The sequence below is a fragment of the Narcine bancroftii genome, chromosome 7 (genome assembly GCF_036971445.1).
Source record: "Narcine bancroftii isolate sNarBan1 chromosome 7, sNarBan1.hap1, whole genome shotgun sequence".
Lineage (NCBI taxonomy): Eukaryota > Metazoa > Chordata > Chondrichthyes > Torpediniformes > Narcinidae > Narcine > Narcine bancroftii.
Genome location: NC_091475.1, coordinates 207,674,728 through 207,695,767, shown reverse-complemented (window position 1 = coordinate 207,695,767; position 21,040 = coordinate 207,674,728). Strand labels below are relative to the sequence as shown.

Genomic DNA, 21,040 nt, shown 5'->3' with positions numbered 1-21,040 from the left:
ATCAGGAGACATGGGCGTGTGCAGTGGATCCTCCTTTTACTGGTGGTCAGTGCGGGAATAGAAGGCATTGAGCCCATTTCAAAGTGCAGCCTAGCGGATTTGGCTTTATAGTGGGTTATAGTGGGCTGTGCACATCCCTTGTTGATTCCATTCTAGTCCGGAATCTCCACTTCACCCAGGAGATGACTTTCCAGAGATCATACCTGCATCGCTTGTTGAACTCTGGACTTTAGAGCCTCTGATCTGGCTCTCAGCAGGTTCTGGATTTCAATGTTAATCCAGAAATACCAACTGGGGAAAACACTGAATGATTTTGTAGGAACACACAGCTGTTTTAATAATGCCTGTCATGACCCTGGTGTAATGATTCAAGTCCTCAGCCGAGTTGTTGAACACAGCCCAATCCACTGACTCAAGGCAATCCTCAGCCTTGCTTTTTATGTAGGGAGCAGAAGTGCTGCCAAGTGGTTCAACTTGCCAAAATGTGGTCTTGGGAAGGAACGACAGGCATTCCCTATAGTAGTATAGCAGTGATCAGGAGTGATCGAACCTCTGATTCAGCAGGAAACATGCTAGTGATAGTAGGGCAGGGCCCTCTAATTTGCTACATTGGATTAATATGGCTCCTTGTAGTTACACTCCACCTCCGTTGTTTGAGGGAATTGCCCGGTAACAGAAGAACTCAAGAATGTCGTCCTTTCCCACAGGCCCTCTCATTGGCTGTGCCAAGCCTCAGGGCATCCCTCAGCACATCCTCCTGCAGCCTGGAAAGCGCCAGTCAGCAGCATTCCTCACCGACACCTCTGTGTGCTGGAAGGCCAACAAGTTTTTTGGGCAGATAGGGCATCTTTCATTGACCGAGTTGATGGTCTTCCAGCAGCCCTGGATCTCTGTCTCTACGTGCATCTTCGGGGGAACAGTACAGCAGCTGGAGATGAAATGTGACAAGGATCTTTGCGTCCTTCTCCACTCACTCTTAGCAAATCCACAGTATGCAAAGAGGTGGGCGACTGTCTCCACTCCACCGCAGTCATCTAGTAGAAAACGTCTATTGTGGGTGATGTTCTGGTTGTACAGAAAGGATCTGATTGGGAAGGCTCCTCTCAATGCAAGTCCTGGTGCTTATTGGCACAGTAATACACTTCCTATTAAAATTGTGACAGACTGAATTCCTTCACCTCTTTGTCCAATACCCTATCACCTCTTGGCCCCTCTTTCCCCCCCCCATATACAAAATATAACCTCCTATTTACCTGTCTCGATAAAGAGTCCCGACACATGGAACCACAGAACACAACAGCACAGAAACAGGCCCTTGCAGCCTTCTAGACTGCGGCAGTATTATTCCGTGGATAACGGCGTTTGAACCAAACTGAACTGAATTGTTCAGCAATTAAACTCAGTGTCTGTACATCCCACAAACGAGTACAATGACTCCAGTTAGATCTGCTGCTCAAGATTCAAATACTAATTCCCTCCAGGTATGGGGGCCCTTTTATGGACCGTTACCACCATCTACATTTTTAGGATTGTTATAAGCTTTGATGCTGCGCTGTCTCTTTCCAGGTGGGAGCTGCTTGATACCCACAAGTTAGTTTTTTGTCCAACCTCGTCGGGGTGTTTTTATTTCTATTTCTTGTAACTCAGTTGTTTAATTTTTGCATTATGGTAAACTGCGGGCAGCAACCTCCTTGGAAGAAGACCGCAGGAGCCCACCTCGCTGACAAAAGACAAAGGAGGAAAAACCCAACACCCAACCCCAACCCACCCATTTTCCCTCGCCACCGCTGCAACCGTGCCTGCCTGTCCAGCAAACGAGCCTGCAGCGGACGTGGACATACCCCTCCGTAAACCTTCGTCCGCGAAGCCAAGCCAAAGAAACTTCAATGAAGATATCTTAAAAACAAATTATTCTGCCTCGTCCGACTGACCCGCAGCCGGACCATATCACTGCACACCCATCCACAGCACAGAAGCAGGCCCTTCAGCCCTTCTAGTCTGGGGCCACCTATTATTCTGCTTTCCTCCCGCTGCAGGCTTGCACCATGCCCAAATTTTCCTGCGGACTGAGCGAAGGGGCGTGGCCTCGCCCTCCTGGCCACGTCACCCGGGGGCGTGGTCCCGATCCGTGATTGACAGTGGCGGGTCGTCATGGCGACGGCGGCTCCTCCTCCTCCTCCCGCCTCGGCCGGCCCCGTCTCAGACTTCAAACATGGCGCCCCATCCATGACAGGCCCGGCTACTGGGGAGCGCCGACCTCGACCCTGGACTGGTGCGAGGAGAACTACGCCGTGTCCTTTTACGTGGCCGAGTTTTGTGAGTTTAACTCTTGTTAACATTTCGCTCAGAAGGAGTGGGGCTGGCGACCTGCACGTCCCCCCCACCCCCCCCCACCCCCATCCCCCACCCCCCCCCACCCCATCCCCCACCCCCTCCACCCCATCCCCCATCCCCCACCCCCCCCACCCCATCCCCCACCCCATCCCCCACACCCCCCCACCCCATCCCCCACCCCCCCCACCCCATCCCCCCCCACCCCCCCCCCCACCCCATCCCCCCCCACCCCCCCCCCCACCCCATCCCCCACCCCCCCCACCCCATCCCCCACCCCCCCACCCCATCCCCCACCCCATCCCCCACACCCCCCCACCCCATCCCCCACCCCCCCACCCCATCCCCCACACCCCATCCCCCACCCCCCACACCCCACCCCCCACCCCGCACCCCCCCATCCCCCACCCCCCCCCACCCCATCCCCCACCCCCCCCACCCCATCCCCCACCCCCCCCACCCCATCCCCCACCCCCCACACCCCCATCCCCCACCCCCCCACACCCCATCCCCCACACCCCATCCCCCACCCCCCCACCCCCCACACCCCCCCACCCCATCCCCCACCCCCCCCACCCCATCCCCCAACCCCCCCCCCGTGAGTGAACCTCCCATCGCCTCTCCATTGAAACGGAAACATTGGACGAGCCTCAGACCCGCTTCTCACACATTTTCTCAAGTGTGGTTGATCTGCCAGAGGATGGGCCAGACTTTTACAACGCCCCCCCGCCTTGGAAATTGGTGCATTCACATCTGTGGGGAGACATTGAGGATGGAATGTGGGGGGTCTAGTTTCCCACCTCCACCTGTTCATGTCTCATGGTTGCCCCTTGCACACTGGTTGGGGTGGGGGGTGGGGGGTCTAGTTTCCCACCTCCACCTGTTCATGTCTCATGGTTGCCCCTTGCACACTGGTTGGGGTGGGGGGGAGGTCTAGTTTCCCACCTCCACCTGTTCATGTCTCATGGTTGTCCCTGGGATACTGGTTGGGGTAAGGGGGGGGGGGTCCCTAGTTTTCCACCTGCACTTGTTCATGTCTCATGGTTGCCCCTTGGATACTGGTTGGGGTGGGGGGAGGTCTAGTTTTCCACGTGCACCTGTTCATGTCTCATGGTTGCCCCTTGGATACTGGTTGGGGAAAGGGGGGGGGGTCCTAGTTTTCCACCTGCACCTGTTGATGTCTCATGGTTGCCCCTTAGGGTTGGGGTGAGGGGGGGTTCCTAGTTTTCCACCTGCACCTGTTGATGTCTCATGGTTGCCCCTTAGGGTTGGGGTGAGGGGGGGGGTTCCTAGTTTTCCACCTGCACCTGTTGATGTCTCATGGTTGCATTTTGCGTGTCCTCTAGGTGACTTCAGGGGCAGTCACACTGTGTATGATATAAATACCATTTGGAAATGGTGGGAATGCTTGCATGTTGCTTAGGATTTCTTTTTTTTTCTTGCTTCCTGATCAACAACAATAAGCATTGCCAACTCTCTGCTTCCAATTTGACATTTAATTTTTGGGACCCGGCACAAGGGCGAGTTCAATTCCCAATTGCCAAAACTGCCCGAGGAAAGTGGGTAATTTTGCGTCCTTCGCACTTTACTTATTTGCACGCAGAGTGTAGGCAATGCTGATATTGATTGTCCTTGAATTGGGTGATAGCTGAAAGGCAGCCATTCTCAACCTTTTCTCTGCTTCGAACTCTGCTCGAATTTTATGGGCTCCTTTCCCTGTGAGGCAGTCATGTTGACTCTGTCGCTCTCTTCTACTGATGACATAAATATAAATTACGATTTCAGTCCGGGGTGCTGGTGGCATTTGGCCCCCTCTATCAATTTGATCCTAGTTTCATGGGTGTCATATTGCAGATATGGTGCCTTTGTTTCACCAAGTTTGCACTAACAATCAAGCACATGTTTAAAAGATTCAAGATAATGCAAGATTCTTTTATTGACATGTGCACAAAATGTTTACTTCTCTTTGCCCTGTAAAGGTGCATAAAGAGTCACCTCTAGCACCATTATCAAGATGAGAGAGTTACCAAAGAGAGTCCCTTTAGAGGATGGATCCACCTCTGAGGCAACTGCCACCTACGATTCTGTAAATTTCACAGCTGCACGATCTCCTGTCGGTCCCAGTAGTGAACCCAAGCATCAGGCATTCCAGTTCCTCTCCTCAACTCCTGCTTCCAAACTTACAATGCAATTAAGAAGTTGTCAGAACTTCAGAAGCCCTCCTGAGACCTGGTTCCAACTAGCAAATCCATAGTTCTTCAGACACCAGAACCCCCCCCCCACTGGTCTGCTGCTGTAGTCCCCTCCCCTGTAGAGTCCTTTCCTAGGCTTCTCATTTAGGGGTGGGGAATGTTCTGCTTCAGTGCCCTGTGCTGGTTCACCAGTTCTTTGAAGCCTGCACCTACCAAGTAGGGGGACCACCATCTAGGCATGGGTCTTCAATGAAAAGACTGTTTAAATTTGCATTGAGGGCTGGGCAGTAGGACCCCACAGACAAATGCTAAAAGACACACTGATGCTAATTCTGTTTTGTTGTCCTCAGATTTCCCCCTCACCCCATTCTGATGCAAGCAAACACTTGTATACATCACGGCAATTTAGAGGTCAATTGGCCTGTGTACATTTATGGGATGTGGTAGGAGATTGGAAATCCAGGAGCTATCCACATGGTAACAGAGAGCATGTGCAATCTCCACACCAGAGGTCAGGTTTGAACTTGGGTTGCTGGCATGCCACGATGGTTGGTTGAGAAAGTAGAACATGTATAGCTCACTAACCAAGCATCCGGCTGGCATTGGCCCTTCAACTGAGTGGGGTGGTTGGCTCTGAAGAGTGGTGACTAATTTGCAATAGTTACATAACATGCCCACCTCACTGCATTTCAATATATGTGTCATTAAACTGGTTAGGACAACCTGACGCAGGCAATCACAGGGGTTGCAGCAGATATTAAACTCAGAGTGTGGCATATTGGGAAGAGAAAAAATAGTTTTCAGAATTTTTACCCTTTGGTTTTGAATGTTTCAGATCCTACAATTACAAGCTTTTTTTTTTTAACCTTTGTGGGATGTAAGTTTGCTGATGGAAGCCAAAGAATTGTAAAATTGCTGCAGTACAATTCTATTTGTTTAATTTGTGTAATAACGTAGTTGTTTAATTTCCAGAAAAAAAATAATTTAATATCCTATTTAGAAAAGTATTAATATAGTTAAAAGTAAAATACGAAAGTCTGCAGTCACCGTGGTTGAAGTGGAGAAACTCAGCAGGTAAAATAGTGGACTTTATATCGCAAAGATAACTGTTTTGGGCTTGAGGCCTTCACAACGTTGATTATGTATCTTTATATTTGCAATATAAAATACTGAGTTTCTCCAGCATTGTGTTTTTAATTAATATAGTTATTTGTGACCCAAGGTCACAGAAATAGTTCTGATTTTTCATTTTGAGTTCTAGATTTGTGAAACCATATATTAAAAATGATGATTAAATAACTTTTCTATGGAATATTCAATAATTATCTGACAAAAGCAGAGGTGTGTTGATTTTAGTTGGAATAGGTGGCAATTCAAATGGCAGGTAGTTTGGTTCAACTTTGAACATTAGCCAGGAAGATTAATGTGGTCATTGACAAAGCTGGATTCTTTTAAAGGGGTTGACTCATTCATGGAGTCAAACAAAATTGAAGTGTAGTAAAAATAAAACAATGTTCTGCGTCGATGGCTCAATGAAAGACATTGCTATTCTGAAACATTAATTATGTCCTTTTCTCCTTGGATGCTGCCGAACTGGTGGACCCGTCCCCCCGTCCCCCCGTCCCCCCGTCCCCCCGTCCCCCCGTCCCCCACCATTTCAGACTTCTGATTTCCAGCATCTGAAATCCAGGTACAAAAAAGTGGTTCAGCACTGACTAGAAGGGCTGAAGGGGCCTGTTTCTGTACTGTAGTGTTCTATGGTTCTATCTGCAATTTCCTTTGTGGGGGGTGAGTTTAAGCGTGGAGATGGGTCCACAAGGAGAATGACGGAGAGTGCACGTGAGAGAGCTGCGGAGAATTCTTGAACCTTCTTGCAGTAATCGCAAGGCTAGACGATGAATCTCCTGTTGGAGGTGAGTCAGCAATAGAATTGTGGAATGGTTACAACGCAGAATTAGCAGATTGGCTCATTGTGTTTGTGTCAGCTCTTCATCGAGCAGACCAATTCATGGGCTCCGAGTTCGAGTTCTTTCTCCATGGCCTTTCAATTATTTAACCATAATGTGCACAACCATAAACATGAGACATCAACAGGTGCAGGTGGAAAACCCGGGGATCGGAGTGTTCTGCCTTCATCTGGAAACAGGTGACTTTCTGCTGTCCCTTTTCCACTGGTTTTATCAGCACGTTGGCGTCAGCTGACACCAGTTTCATGTTGAAGGCCACAACTGAATTTTCTCCATCACCTCTCTGGGTAGTGCATTCCAGATTCCAACCGTGTCTTCTAAAAAAGAATGCCACTCTTAATTCTCTTCCCTGTTGTTTCACATCCCCATGAACCTCTAAACCTTGACTCTACTGCCAGTGGAGTTTGTCTGATTTTCATACAGACCTCTTGGCATTTTGTGTCTATCAAATCTACATTCAACGTTTTTGAAAGAAAGCAGACCCAAGCTCTCAGATTTATCCTTGGTAACTGATCTTGTAACCCAAGAACGGGTTTCGTAAACCTTTTCTCGATCCTCTTGAATGACCACATCCTTTCCATAATGACATCATCAAACGAGGAAAATACTTCAGTTGTGGCCTGACCTGTGTTGCATGGTAATACCATTGACTCTCAGTTGTCTTAGCCAACTATTTTCTATTAATACTACCAATGTCACTTTATTGTCATTTGCTTCAGCTCTCGCTACAAGCGGGATATGCGATATTTTATCAAAAACCGTCTGGAAGTCTGCTTTTCCCTCATCACCCTAATTATGATCCCATCAAAAATTCTGTCAAATTTGTTCACTATGCTTTGCCCTTTTTAATTTGTGTTGACTTACCTTAGTAAATCCATACTCCTCCAGGTTACTATTAATCATATTCCAAATTAATGTTCCTGAAAGCTTTCTCCTCCCTTTGAGTCACCAGTAGTTTCTGAGTTTATACTTGGTCCCTTCTCTTTGGGGTCAGATTAGAAACTGTTGCATTGAGACTGATCATTCAAGAGAATGCTATCATAAAGAAATGCCATGAAGGATGTTGCTTCATGCCAAATTGTAAAAACTGAAGCAGTCAGTCATTTAAAATGTATTTGCTCCCTCTTTACAAATAAATTACAATCCTTATTTGGTCATAAGATATAGGAGCAGACCCCTCCAGCGTATTCTGACATTCAGCAGTTATAGATGATTTTCTAACAAGGCCATTTTATTGATTCCCCTACTATCCAAAAATGTATTGAGCTGACATTTGATTAGTTAGTGACAGAACCTCCAAGTATCTGGGGTAGAAAATTCCAAAAGACCCTTTTCCACTGGCATCCCAGTTAATCGGCTGTGCAGTGTCCCAGGATGGGAAGCCCTTTGTGCAGTTTCCACTGGACCACCCTTAACTGGGACATAACTCATCCCCGGGAATCGGAAGTTCTACCTTCATCTGGAAACAGGTGACTTTCTGCTGTCCCTTTTCCACTGGTCTTATCAGCACGTTGGCGTCAGCTGACACCAGGAATACAAGTAGGGGTAGAGGTGGTTAATCCCATCATTTGACGCCGGCATGCTGACAGTTTTCTTTTTCCACTGGACCCTGTCCCAGTGGAAAAAGGGACTAAAGATTCAGATTTGTCTGAATCAGTATTTATGGTCGTGAACAAGTCATGAAAATCGGTGTTTTTGCGGCAGCGTCACAGTGTAAACGTACAAATCATAACGATCTTACAACATTACTATTAAAAAAAACAATTATAGTGCACAAGAAGTAAGGCAGTATCATTGATTATTCAGGAATCTGATGGCAGCGGGGAAGAAGTTGTCCTTGTGTTGCTGAGTGCTTGTCTTTAGGCCCCTGTACCTTTCGATGATAGCAGAATGAAGAGGGTGTAGCCTGGGTGATGGGAGTCTTTGAGGATAGAGGCTGCTTTTTTAAGATACCACCTCATGATGTCTTCAATGGTGTCTGTGATGCTGGAGGCTGAGTTTACAACCCTCTAGAGTTTATTCTTGTTCTGAGATGTTGACGCCTCTATACCAGGCAGTGATGGAATCAGCCAGAATGCTCTCCATAGTTCACCTGTAGAAGTTTTCAAAGGTTTTCGGTGACATACAGAAAATCTCCTCAAAACACCTCAAAGTATAGCCGCAGGCGAGCCTTCTTTGTGATTGCATCGACGTGGAGGCTCCAGGGCAGATCCTTGGAGAGTTGACACCCAGAAATTTGAGGTTCTTGACCTCTGCACTACTGAGGACTGGGTCACATTCCCTGATTTCCTCCTGAATTCCACAATCATCTCCTTGGTTTTGCTAACTTTGAACGCAAGGTTGTTGGTGTGGCACCACTCAACAGACTGATCTATCTCCCTTCTGTATGCTTCCTCATTGCCGTTTGGATTCTGCTGACAACTGCGGTGTCATCGGCAAACTTGTAGATAGCATTGGAATTGTGCCTATTCACAGAGTCATGCCCTTAGGTGTATAATGAGTAGAGCAGTGGGTGAAGTAAGCATCCTTGGGTTGAGCCTGTGCTGATAATCAGTGAGGAGGAGACATTGTTTGCAATTCGTACTGACTATGGTCTTTCGATGAGAAAGTCTTGGATCCAGTTGGGGGGGGGGGGGCGGGGTACAGAGGCCGAGAGTTTGTAGCTACTTGATCAGCACTGAGGGAATAATGGCATTGAAAGCCGAGCTGTAGTCTATGAAGAGAAGCTGTATGTATAAATTGTTGTTTTTGAGGTGATTGAGAGCTGAGTGGAGACCCAGCGAAATTGCATCTACTGTAGAGCGATTGTGACGATGGGCGAATTGCAGTGGGTCCGGATCTTTGCTTAGGTACGTGCCAATTCTGGCCATGACCAGCCTATCAAAACATTAGTGCTACTGGGTGGTAGTTGTTGAGGCAGCTCACACTACTCTTCTTGGGTACCGGGATGATTGATGCCCTTTTGAAGCAGGTGGGAACCTCTGACTGCAGCAATGAGAGGTTGAAAATGACCGTGAACACTCTGGCTGGTTGGTTGGCACAGAGTATATACATGACATCATGTATGATGCTGAGATTCTTTTTCCTGCAGGTAAGGCAGAATTACTACTTATTGGCATTGCACAAAAAACCTGACTCAGTGTACACATGTAAAGAAATAAAGTAATGTAAACAAGCTGCAATACAGAGGAAAAAAAAATCAATGAAGTGGATTCTGAAACTGAAGAATAGAGGCCTAGCCTATTTAATCTTTCTTCTGTGGAAACTGCCATCCCATCCAAGTGGGTCATTATCAAAAGCCTTCATGAAATCCAAATACATGACATGCTCTGATCTCATCTCATCTAGTCTACTCAATACATCCTCAGAACCATTACAGGTTTGTCGAACGCAATTTCCTTTTGAACTATGATTATTTCTGCTCATCTTGATGTTGGAATATTTATATTACGGATTTCTGCATTTTCCCAACGTCAGGTCGGTCGTTCAATATTCTTTGCCTCCTTTTCTTTAATAGTAGGATCACATTTCCTATCTTTCGATTTTCAAGATTCATTCCAGGATGTATACAATTTTAGAAGATGACAACCAGACACCACCTCTTTCAAAATTCTGGAAGTGGGTCATCAGTTTGTTGGGATTTGTCATGTTTTCAAATCTATGACTCCCTGGTATTTTGCATGCTTGCTGGATTTTTAAAAAAAAATCACTAACAATTTCAATATAAAATATTGCACATTTTCTCTGTCCCTACTTCATGAAATTTTGGATGTAAAAAGAATAGAAGGATTGTTCATTAGGTTAGTTTGCAAAAAAAGTCATTTTTTGTGTGTGGGTGTTATTGGCAAGGTTGGTTTTATTGCCATTTAGATGTTCTTGATGATTGTTTTCATTCACAATGGCAAGGAACCAACAAGGGAGAATGCTATTTTAGATCTAGTATTGTGCAATGAGATGGGTAAAATTAACGATCTAGTAGTTAGGGACCCCCTTGGGAAAAAAAAATGATCATGGTATTTAATTTCTCATACAGGGTCCAATAGATCTAAAACGAGTGTATTATGCTTGAACAGGGGAGACTACTACAGGATGAGGGAGGAATTGTGGTCAGCATGGACTGGGAGCACAGGCTAGTTGGCAGAAGAGTTGAGGAACAGTTGCTAAACAAAAGTATATTCCTTTTTTAAAAAAAAAATAAGGGCAGTAAGAGGGAAGGGTCAGCCTTGGTTAACTAAAGAAATAAAGGAAAGTATAAAATTAAAAGCTCGTGTACAAAGTTGCCAAGAGAATTGGTAAACTGAAGGATTGGGAAAACTTTAAAAGGGAACAAAGGACAACTAAATGGGAAATAAGGAAAGGGAAGAAGGATTCTGAAGGGAAATTAGCACAAAATATAAAAACAGATTGCAAATATTTTTAAATATATGAAACGGAAGAGGGTGACTAGAGTCAACATGGCTCCCTTGGAAGATGAGAAAGGGAGATTGATATTTAGTAATGAGGAAATGGCCAAGGCATTAACAGATATTTTGTCAGTCTTCATATTGGAAGACAAGTCCGGCATGCCAAAGAGTGGTGATAGGGATGCGAAGGGAGGTGAGGGCCTCGATAAAATAAATGTTAGAAAAGAGATGGTCATGAGCAAACTAATGGGACTGAAAATGGACAAATCCCCTGGCCCTGATGGGATGCATCCCAGGTACTGAAGGAAATGGCGGGAGTTATAGCTGATGAAATGGTAGCCATTTACTAAAATTCTCTGGATTCTGGACAGGTTCCGGCAGATTGGAAGACAGCAAATGTCACACCACTTTTTAAAAATGGGATTTAGGCAGAAGATGGGTAACTATTGTCTGTAGTCGGGAGAATGCATGAAGCTGTCATTAAGGATGAAATGGTGAGACATTTAGAACAAAGGGGTTCCATCAGGCAGAAAAAGCATGGATTCAGAAAGGGCAGGTCTTGTTTGACAAACTTGCTGGAGTTCTTTGAGGATATGGGTGTGGTAGATAGAGGGGAATAGGTTGATAAGGTGCTGCACAAGAGACATCAATAAGATCGAGATGAATGGAGTTGGGGAGGTATATTAGCATGGATTGAGGATTGGTTAACTGACAGAAGGCAGAGAGTCAGGATAAGTGGGTGTTTTTCTGATTGGCAGACAGTGGTAAGTGAGTTGGTGCTGGGCCTGCAGTTGTTCACTGTTTGGAAGAGGAGACAGAGTGTAGTGTAGCCAAGTTTGTGGATAATACTAAATTGAGTGGAAAAGCGAATTGTACAGAGGACGTGGAGAGGCTGCAGAAGAATATAGTTAAATTAGGTGAATGGGCAAAGATCTGGCAGATGAAGTACAATGTTAGTAAATGTGAGGTCATCCACTTTGGAAGGAAAAATAGAAGAACAGATTATTATTTAAATGATGAAAAATTGCAGCCTGCTGTAGTGCAGAAGGACTTGGGAGTGCCTGTGCATAAATCGCAAAAAGTTGGGTTGCAGATACAACAGGTTATTAAGAAGACAAATGGAATTGCTAGAGGAATTGAATTCAAGATCAGGGAGGTCATGCTGCAACTATATAAGGCACTGGTGAGGCTGCATCATGAGAACTGTGTGCAGTTTTGGTCTCCATCCTTCAGGAGGGATATACTGGCCTTGGAGGCAGTCCAGAGGAGGTTCACCAGGTTGATCCCGGAGATGAGGGGGTTGACCTACGAAGAAAGACTAAATCGCCTGGGATTATACTCACTCCAATTCAGAAGAATGAGAGGAGATCTTGTAGAAACGTATAAAATAATGAAAGGGATGGTTAAGATAGAGGCAGGAAATTGTTTTCACTGGTAGGTGAGACCAGAACTAGGGAACACAGCCTCAAGATTCAGGGGAGTTCATTTAAGATGGAGATGAGGAAAAATTGTTTTTCCCAGAAAGTAGTGAATTTGTGGAATTCTCTGTCTAGGGAAGCAGTTAAGGCTACTTCATTAGACATATTTAAGGTTCAGTTAGAGAGATTTTTACTTTAAAAAAGTAATTAAGGGATATGGGGGGAGGGGGGGAAGGCAGGTAGGTGGAGTTTAGTCAATGATCAGATCAACCATGATCGTATTAATGGCGGAGCAAGCTCGACAGGCCAGATGGCCGACTCCTGTTCCTATTTCTTATGTTCTATGGTGTTTTGCAGATATTTCCATAATGCTATTGGGCTGGGAGTACAAGGTATTTGAGTCATCAGTGGTGAATGGCAATTTGTGTATGAGTAACGTAGAGAACCTGGAACTAATGCTGTTTCAGAAACAATGTGTCTCTGGTACTAGAAATCTGAAATAAGATGGGGGAAGGTGGTCGAGGCATTGCTAATCAGAGATGGTTTTCATCAGCTGCAGAGGCTGCGGGAGTGCTGGACGTGACTCCTCGGACATTGTGTGTATCTGAGGGGCACTCTTTCTTACTGTAAAGGGTGCCGGGCAAAACTAATGATGACTCTTTGTCTGCCTTGGCCAGACAGTAATTTCATTTAATATTACATGTTTTGTACTATTACATGACAATGAAGAAATTTTGAATCAAGTATCGCAGCCGCAGAAAGGGAGGACATGGTGGAAAGGAGGAAGCATTCTGTGTGGTGGAAGTCAGAAACCGAAAGAGAACGCTTACTCTATTGGGAGTATTCTGTCAGCCCCCAAAATAGCCACAGAGCCATTGAGGAGCAGATGTTTAAGCAGGTTTTGGAAAGGAGCAAAAATAAGAGGTTGTTCTCGTGGGAGACTTGAACTTCCCTAATATTAACTTCAGGCAAAAGGTTCTGATGGGGCAGAATTTGTCAGGTGTGGGCAAGTCAATTAGAAGAGAGGCTGACCTCTTTTTTGGGGGGGGGAGCATTTTGGTGAAATTGACCATAACTCCCTAGCTATGGACAAGGATGGGAATTGGGCAAAAAGGTAAAGTATTTAATTGGGGAAGGTCTAATATGGGAACTAGTGGGATTAAATTCTCAGAGAAATGCACAGCAGAAATGTGGAGGATGTTTAGGGACTTGTGTTGGTCCTGGTTAGAATCTTCTCACTGACACAGGGAAAAGGAGATAGATAAAGGAGCCATGGTTGACGAGAGAGATGGAACAGTTAGTCAAGAGGAAGAAGCTTTGGAACCAAAAATCAAGAAAGGGTCATGAGAGTTGTATGGTGGACGGGAACATATTTAATAAAGGACTTAGGAGAGCTAGAAGGGGAATGATAAAGCCTTGGCAAATAGGATTAAGGAAATCCCTAAGGCATTCTATGCTTACATGAAGAACGGAAGTATGACGAGTGTGAGGCTACGGTCACTTAAGGATAAAGGAGGGAACATGTGCCTGGAGGCATAAATTAATACTTTTCTTTAGTGTTCACTGGGGAGAGGGACCTTGATGAATGTGAGATCAGTATAGAACAGACTAATGTGCTAATAGGAGCATGTTGAGGTTAAGAAAGTAAGTGCTGGACTTTCTACAAAATATTCTGGGAGACAAGTTCTTGGGACTGGGTGTGATATACCCCAGGGTGCTAGAGGAAGCAAGCAAAGAGATTGCAGGGGCACTGGCAATTATTTTTGCTTTCTTCTTGGCCACAGGAGAGGTACTGGAAGATTGGAGAATGTCAAATGAAGGAATGTAACAAGAAGAATTCTGGGAATAATAGACCAGTGAGTTTTATGTCATTGGAGGGCAAACATTTTGAGAGGATTCTTTAGAGAGGATTGAGGAGCATTTAGTGAAGCATAGTCTTCTCAAGGCATGGCTTTATGAGAGGCAGGTTGTGTCTCAAATACCTCAATGAGTTTTTCAAAGAGGTGACAAATGAAATTGATGAGGTAAGGCAGTGGATCTGGTGCATATGGATTTTAGGAAGGCATTTGGTAGGCAGGGGTAGATAGAGTTCAGTCTGGATAAGTGTGAAGTAATGCACTGAGGAAGGACAAACTTGAAAGTGGAGTATTGGTTAATTGCAGTGTGGAGGATCAAAGGGATCTTGGGGTTGAAGTCCATAGATCCCTTAAGGTTGCTGCACAGGTTGATAGAGTGGAAAGAGGGAGAATCATGTGCTGACCTTCGTTAGTCAGGTATTGAGTTCAAGTGCTGTCTGGTAATGTTGCAGGTCTGTAAAACCGATTGTACCACACTTGCCATATTGTGTTCATTTCTGGTCACTTCACTGCAGGATGGATGTCGAAGTTACAGAGAGGATGCAGAGGAGACTTTACCAGGATGTTGCTTAGATTGGAGAATGTCTTATGAAGCAAGATTGACAGCTAAGAATTTCAATAAAGGATGAGAGGTGACTGAGTAGAATTATATAAGATTATGAGTGGCTTCGATAGGGTGGACAGCCAGCTTCTTTTTCCTGGGGTGACAATAGCAAGTACCAGAGCACATCTGTACAAGGTGAGTGGAGGAAAGCTGTGGTGAGACATTATGCGTAAGTTTTTTTTGCACAGAAATGGTGGGTGCTTGGAAAATGCATTGCCGGGGATAGTGGTGGAAGCTGCAACAATAGGGACATTTAAAAGAAAAATTGAGGTTTACAGGTATGAGGTAATGAAGTATTAGATTATTCTGGAAAAGATTTTTATAGATAGCACAACATCATGATCTGAAGGTCCTGCACTGTGCTTTCATGCTCTACGTTCTAAAACAGAAAATTCTGGAAATAAGAAAGGTAATGGAGCACCTGTCAAGAGATGTTTTATCAGAACTGTAATGACTTTTTCAGGCACTTGCTTTCTTTGTACAGTAAAAACTCCCGGTATCCGGCACCCACGGGGATTGCAGACGCTGTATATGCGAATGTTCCGGTTTCCCGAGACTCACTTTTACAATGCCAAACAAATACACCTGGATTAAAGAATAAACAGTTTAAAAGAGAAAAGACAGTGCAAAATCAAAGTAATTTGAAAAAAAAATCAGTATTATAGTCGTTAATTATATGAAGTTCACTTTAATCAGGTAATTTATTAAATTTATGATGGTATAACAGCGGTAACTGTGCTAACTATGCCACCACCATAACGAACCCCTTCCCCCAAGTTTACAGATAAAGCCTTAATAATATGCTTAATAATATACTGGTGCTAATAAAGCCTCTTACTAGACAGGTTAGGGAGATAATTTGAGAGTGTCATCCTAGGTGACACCATTTTATTCAAACACAACTTTATTTAAACAGCTGTGGTGAGTGAGTCATGACAGGGACACTCCTCTGGCTGAATGTTTGCTCCCATCTTCACCAAGGGGTTGTGTGTTGCTCCAGAGAACATTTACTTATACAATTTTAAACTTTTGTTTAAATTTTAATTCATTTTTATTTATTTTAATTTTAAAAAATCCTCTATTTTATTGCTAGTTGCTTGGGGCTCCGATTGCTTGAATTCCGGATAATGGGGATTTTACTGTACATTGCAAATGTCCAAGATTGCTGTTTTTTAAAAATGTTATAGTAATTTGTGCTGTCTTTTACACCCTGAAGCAATTATGTAGCTGTGGCGTGTTTTGAGGTTTTCTTTGGGCAGACTTTTGTCTTTGATATGGTCAAAAGTGTCCATGCAAGCAGAGAATATAATTACTGAACTGTGCAATGTGGGGAAAAGAAATCATGGGAATTTGAACAAATTCACCTGCTGAAGAAAACTGCTTCTGTTCTAATTCCCAAACTATTGTCAGAGGGATTAAATGATGCCATGGGAGTGCCAAGGACAGGTGGTCAAACTGCCTTGTTGATGGTCTTTATCTGTTTCTATGCAAGTCCTAGACCTAGACGAGCTGGATATTGTCCAGCTATTGTCGCACGGACTGTTTCATTTTCTGTAACAATCCTATGGAATTATAAATGGGTCTGAACACTGCAAAATCGTCAGTGAGCAGTCCTAGTTTAAAAACTTAACTTGGATATTGAAGCAGGTGTGGTTAGTTTGTCTGATTAGGAATAATGTAATTGATCCTCTGTATTTGCACTTTGGGTAATTTAGCTGTGTTCGATGTGTCACATGCTTTGTGGAGTGAACATGCCTGGGCATTTTTCCATTTAGCTAGCTAGATACCAGTGTTGTGGCTAATCTGGAACAGTAAAGCTCTACAATCTATTTTACCAATGCAAAGGTCACCTTACATTAATTAAATACTGGATCCAAATTTTCAGGTGTTAATGTGAATGAAATGGGTTAGGAAGAAATATTAGCGTGGATGACCTCAGAAGCAGATGCATTTAACGTACCACATTATTTTGACAATGCTAAATGTCCAGACTAGACTCAGTTGACGGTGATCAAAGTTTGTTGTGGATTTTCCATGAACGTTGTTATTCTTTTGAGATCTCCACCCCTTGCATCTTTCAACATTCCAGGCAGTTTGTGTTTAAAGAATTATCTTTTGCATTGCCTATTCTCCTTCCTGCAATTTATTTATGATTTCAATAAACCATTTAGCTGCTTGGTTATTAATAAAATTGGTGAATTTTGCTTGTTCCTCTCCAAATACTAGATTCAGTTAGTGCAATTCTCATTTCTATAGCTGTGGGAAATGTTCCTACCTATGCATTAACCAATTGCCTTTTCTGTTCCAAGAGCTGTTAGCTTACACTCTAATCAAAAGATTCTGGGTTCTGGGACTTGTTCCTGTCACACAAGCGGAAAATCCAGCCTAAAATTTGAATATGATACTGAGGTATCATGTACTGTATTTTTAGATAGTTTTTATGCCTTCTTTCTGAATGACAACATTTCAAAGAAAAATATGCAGATTTCCTTCTCTTCAGTTAAGCATTAATTGCTCATTTATCATTAAAACAAATTATTTGACCATTATCACATTGCTGTCCGAATGAACTTACTATGTGCATATTAACTTATTAAAATAAATATAAGGAGGAGGGAGGAGGCCATAGGCCCATCAAGCCTGCTCTGCCATTTTATATCCGGGTGTGGACTCAGCTGCATTTATCTGCCATTTCTCCATAACCCTTAATTTCCCCCACTATAGAGAAATCTATCTATGCTTAAATATATTTATTAAAGCATCATGCAGAGGTCACAAAAGGCACTAAAGATTTGGACTCATGCTACCTTCCCTGGCCTCCAGTCATCCCAAAGGGTGTTCCTTTAGAGAAAACATGGCCATATGATAATTGGAGATCTTTGCAATGATGTTGATTTGAGGAAATACTATGCCTAGGAATACAGTAGAAAACTCCTCTTGTATTTGAATAGAGCCTTGGGATTTATTACATCGATTTGAGAGAGCAGGCACTGCCTTGGTTTAGTTTATTATCGGAACAGAAGCGCTTCTGACAGTGCAGCACTCTTAGAGACACGTTGGAATTTTGTGCTCAAGTTGCTGAAATGGGACGATCTCAGCATTATTTTAGTCCTTTGTCACAATATGTAGCCATTCTAATATTAAAGCACCGCAGTTCAATCAGCTAAGTGACTAAGCTGTTCAACAAGCGAGAAAGCTGAGTTTGGTTAAAAACACTGTCTTGAGAAAGACATTACATGTCAAAGAGCTGCATGTGGCTCTCGAGCCGTGGTTTGGCCACCCCTGGTATAGTGATTGGCATATCAGAGGCCATTTCCAGGAGCTTGCATGATCCTGTTTAACCAAAATTGGGGAAGGAAGCTTGAGAAGGATTGAGGACAAGCTGTGACTATTTTTCAGTGTCCACATTTTGTGTGAAGACCACAATCTTAGTGTGGACAGGGCAAGGGGGAATCTTGAGCTGAGTACAAACAAAAACATAAATTTATATAGTACATTACAAAATGCTTTCCAGGTAATGAAATCCTTGTGTGACCTAATCACAAAGGTAATGGCAGCTGTTCTGGATAAGTTGAAAATTATATTTTCCATTTGTGATGACATTATTCCTCTCTTCAGCGCTTGACGTCCTGCTTTGCGGAAACTGCCAAAATGTTTGGCCTGGAAGTCAGCCTGAAGAAAACTGAGGTCCTCCATCAGCCAGCTCCCCACCATGACTACCAGCCCCCCCACATCTCCATCGGGCACACAAAACTCAAAACGGTCAACCAGTTTACCTATCTCGGCTGCACCATTTCATCAGATGCAAGGATCGACAATGAGATAGACAACAGACTCGCCAAGGCAAATAGCGCCTTTGGAAGACTACACAAAAGAGTCTGGAAAAACAACCAACTGAAAAACCTCACAAAGATAAGCGTATACAGAGCCGTTGTCATACCCACACTCCTGTTCGGCTCCGAATCATGGGTCCTCTACCGGCACCACCTACGGCTCCTAGAACGCTTCCACCAGCGTTGTCTCCGCTCCATCCTCAACATCCATTGGAGCGCTTTCATCCCTAACGTCGAAGTACTCGAGATGGCAGAGGTCGACAGCATCGAGTCCACGCTGCTGAAGATCCAGCTGCGCTGGGTGGGTCACGTCTCCAGAATGGAGGACCATCGCCTTCCCAAGATCGTGTTATATGGCGAGCTCTCCACTGGCCACCGTGACAGAGGTGCACCAAAGAAAAGGTACAAGGACTGCCTAAAGAAATCTCTTGGTGCCTGCCACATTGACCACCGCCAGTGGGCTGATAACGCCTCAAACCGTGCATCTTGGCGCCTCACAGTTTGGCGGGCAGCAACCTCCTTTGAAGAAGACCGCAGAGCCCACCTCACTGACAAAAGGCAAAGGAGGAAACACCCAACCCCAACCAACCAATTTTCCCTTGCAACCGCTGCAATCGTGTCTGCCTGTCCCGCATCGGACTTGTCAGCCACAAACGAGTCTGCAGCTGACGTGGACTTTTTACCCCCTCCATAAATCTTCGTCTGCGAAGCCAAGCCAAAGAAAGAAGATTCCTCTCTCCTAATGGCTGAGCATTTCCAGTTTTGTCTTTGATGGAATTTGTTAACCAGCGCATGCTTAAGGAGAATGTTGGTCACCATTTCAAACATAAATCATTCATTGGAACTGATTATTATTTAGTTAATATTAAAATGCCCGCATGCTGAAAGTAAATTCATTCATTGGAAAAGCTAGGGTTGTTTTATCTGGAAATTATTGATCAATTAAGAAAATATTTCATGTGATTTACAGAAATGTTGTTCTTAACTTGAAGTGACGATGAAAATAAAAAAAAAAGTTAAACTGCTGGAGATCTGAAATTAAATCAGAAACTGGTGAAAACGTCGTCAGGATCAGAATTTACTGTCATGAACTAGTCCAGAAATTCGGGGATTTTGCGGCAGCGTCTTAGTGCAAACATACATATTATAACCATTTTACCACAAGTTTTAAAAAAATAACTGCATGAAAAGGAAGGCAGTGTCTTTGGTTCATTGATTTTTCAGGAATCTGATGGCAAAGGGGAAGAAGCTGTCCTTGTGCCGCCGAGTGCTTGTCTTTAGGCTCTTGTCCTTTTTCCTGATGATAGCAGAGTGAAGAGGGCATGGCCTGGGCAGTGGGGGTCCTTGAGGATAGAGGGTGCTTTTTTTTTAAGAGACTGCCTCATGTAGATGTCCTCGATGGAGTGAAGTCTGGTGCCTGTGATGTTGCAGGCTGAGCTAACGACTCTTTGATGTTTATTCTTGTCTGAGATACTTGGAAAGACAAATAGACCTAATTTTCAGGTTGAAGGGTAAAAAGAGGGGCTTCCAATCTTAAACGTTAATTCTGTTTCTCTTTATGCAGATGCTGCTTGATGTCACCTGACCTGTTTAATGATCCAAATATCTGTTGCTATTTGAAACCATGATGGCTTGCTCTGTAGTACTGGATACTGAATTTAGCTTGCTGCGACTCAGGCTATTTGGTCTTTGTGTGGGCACCAGATTTTATAAACCAACATTTTCCCTGTGAAACAAAAGTACTATTTAATCATTTTGCAGAGTTATCAATTGGAAAGCGCTTGACGTCGAATCCTCGTGACCATTTTGCTCATTGTTATATTAAAGCAGATTTTTTTGTGATTTCTGGTGTTTTGTGTTGAAATAGCTGATCTCGGCTAATGCCGATTAGGATACTGTAGGAGGTAATAGTTAAGGGGCAGCCAACATTTAAATTTTTAATTTAGACATGATGCAAGGATCGACAAAGAGATAGACAACAGACTCGCCAAGGCAAATAGCGCCTTTGGAAGACTACACAAAAGAGTCTGGATAAACAACCACCTGAAGAAACACACAAAGATCAGCGTGTACAGAGCCGTTGTCATACTCACGCTCCTGTTCAGCTCCAAATCATGGGTCCTCTACCGGCATCACCTACGGCTCCTAGAACGCTTCCATCAGCGCTGTCTCCGCTCCATCCTCAGCATTCATTGGAATGACTTCATCACCAACATCGAAGTACTCGAGCTGGCAGAGTCTGCAAGCATTGAATCCATGCTGCTGAAGACCCAACTGCGCTGGGTAGGTCACGTCTCCAGAATGGAGGACCATCGCCTTCCCAAGATCGTGTTCTATGGCGAGCTCTCCACTGGCCACTGAGACAGAGGTGCACCAAAGAGGTACAAGGACTGCCTAAAGAAATCTCTTGGTGCCTGCCCCATTGACCACCGCCAG

At 44.3% G+C, this 21,040-nt stretch overlaps 1 protein-coding gene across 1 annotated transcript in view; it reads left to right on the top strand.

The window, feature by feature from the left end:
• Positions 1–1,544: 1,544 nt before the first annotated feature.
• The window catches only part of acer3 (alkaline ceramidase 3), a 222,321-nt gene continuing 202,825 nt past the window's right edge, over positions 1,545–21,040 (top strand). Inside the window, exons 1-2 of the mRNA XM_069892507.1 lie at positions 1,545–1,566; positions 2,140–2,316. Coding sequence (XP_069748608.1) covers positions 1,545–1,566; positions 2,140–2,316 — 199 coding nt within the window. The remainder of the gene's footprint in view (positions 1,567–2,139; positions 2,317–21,040) is intronic.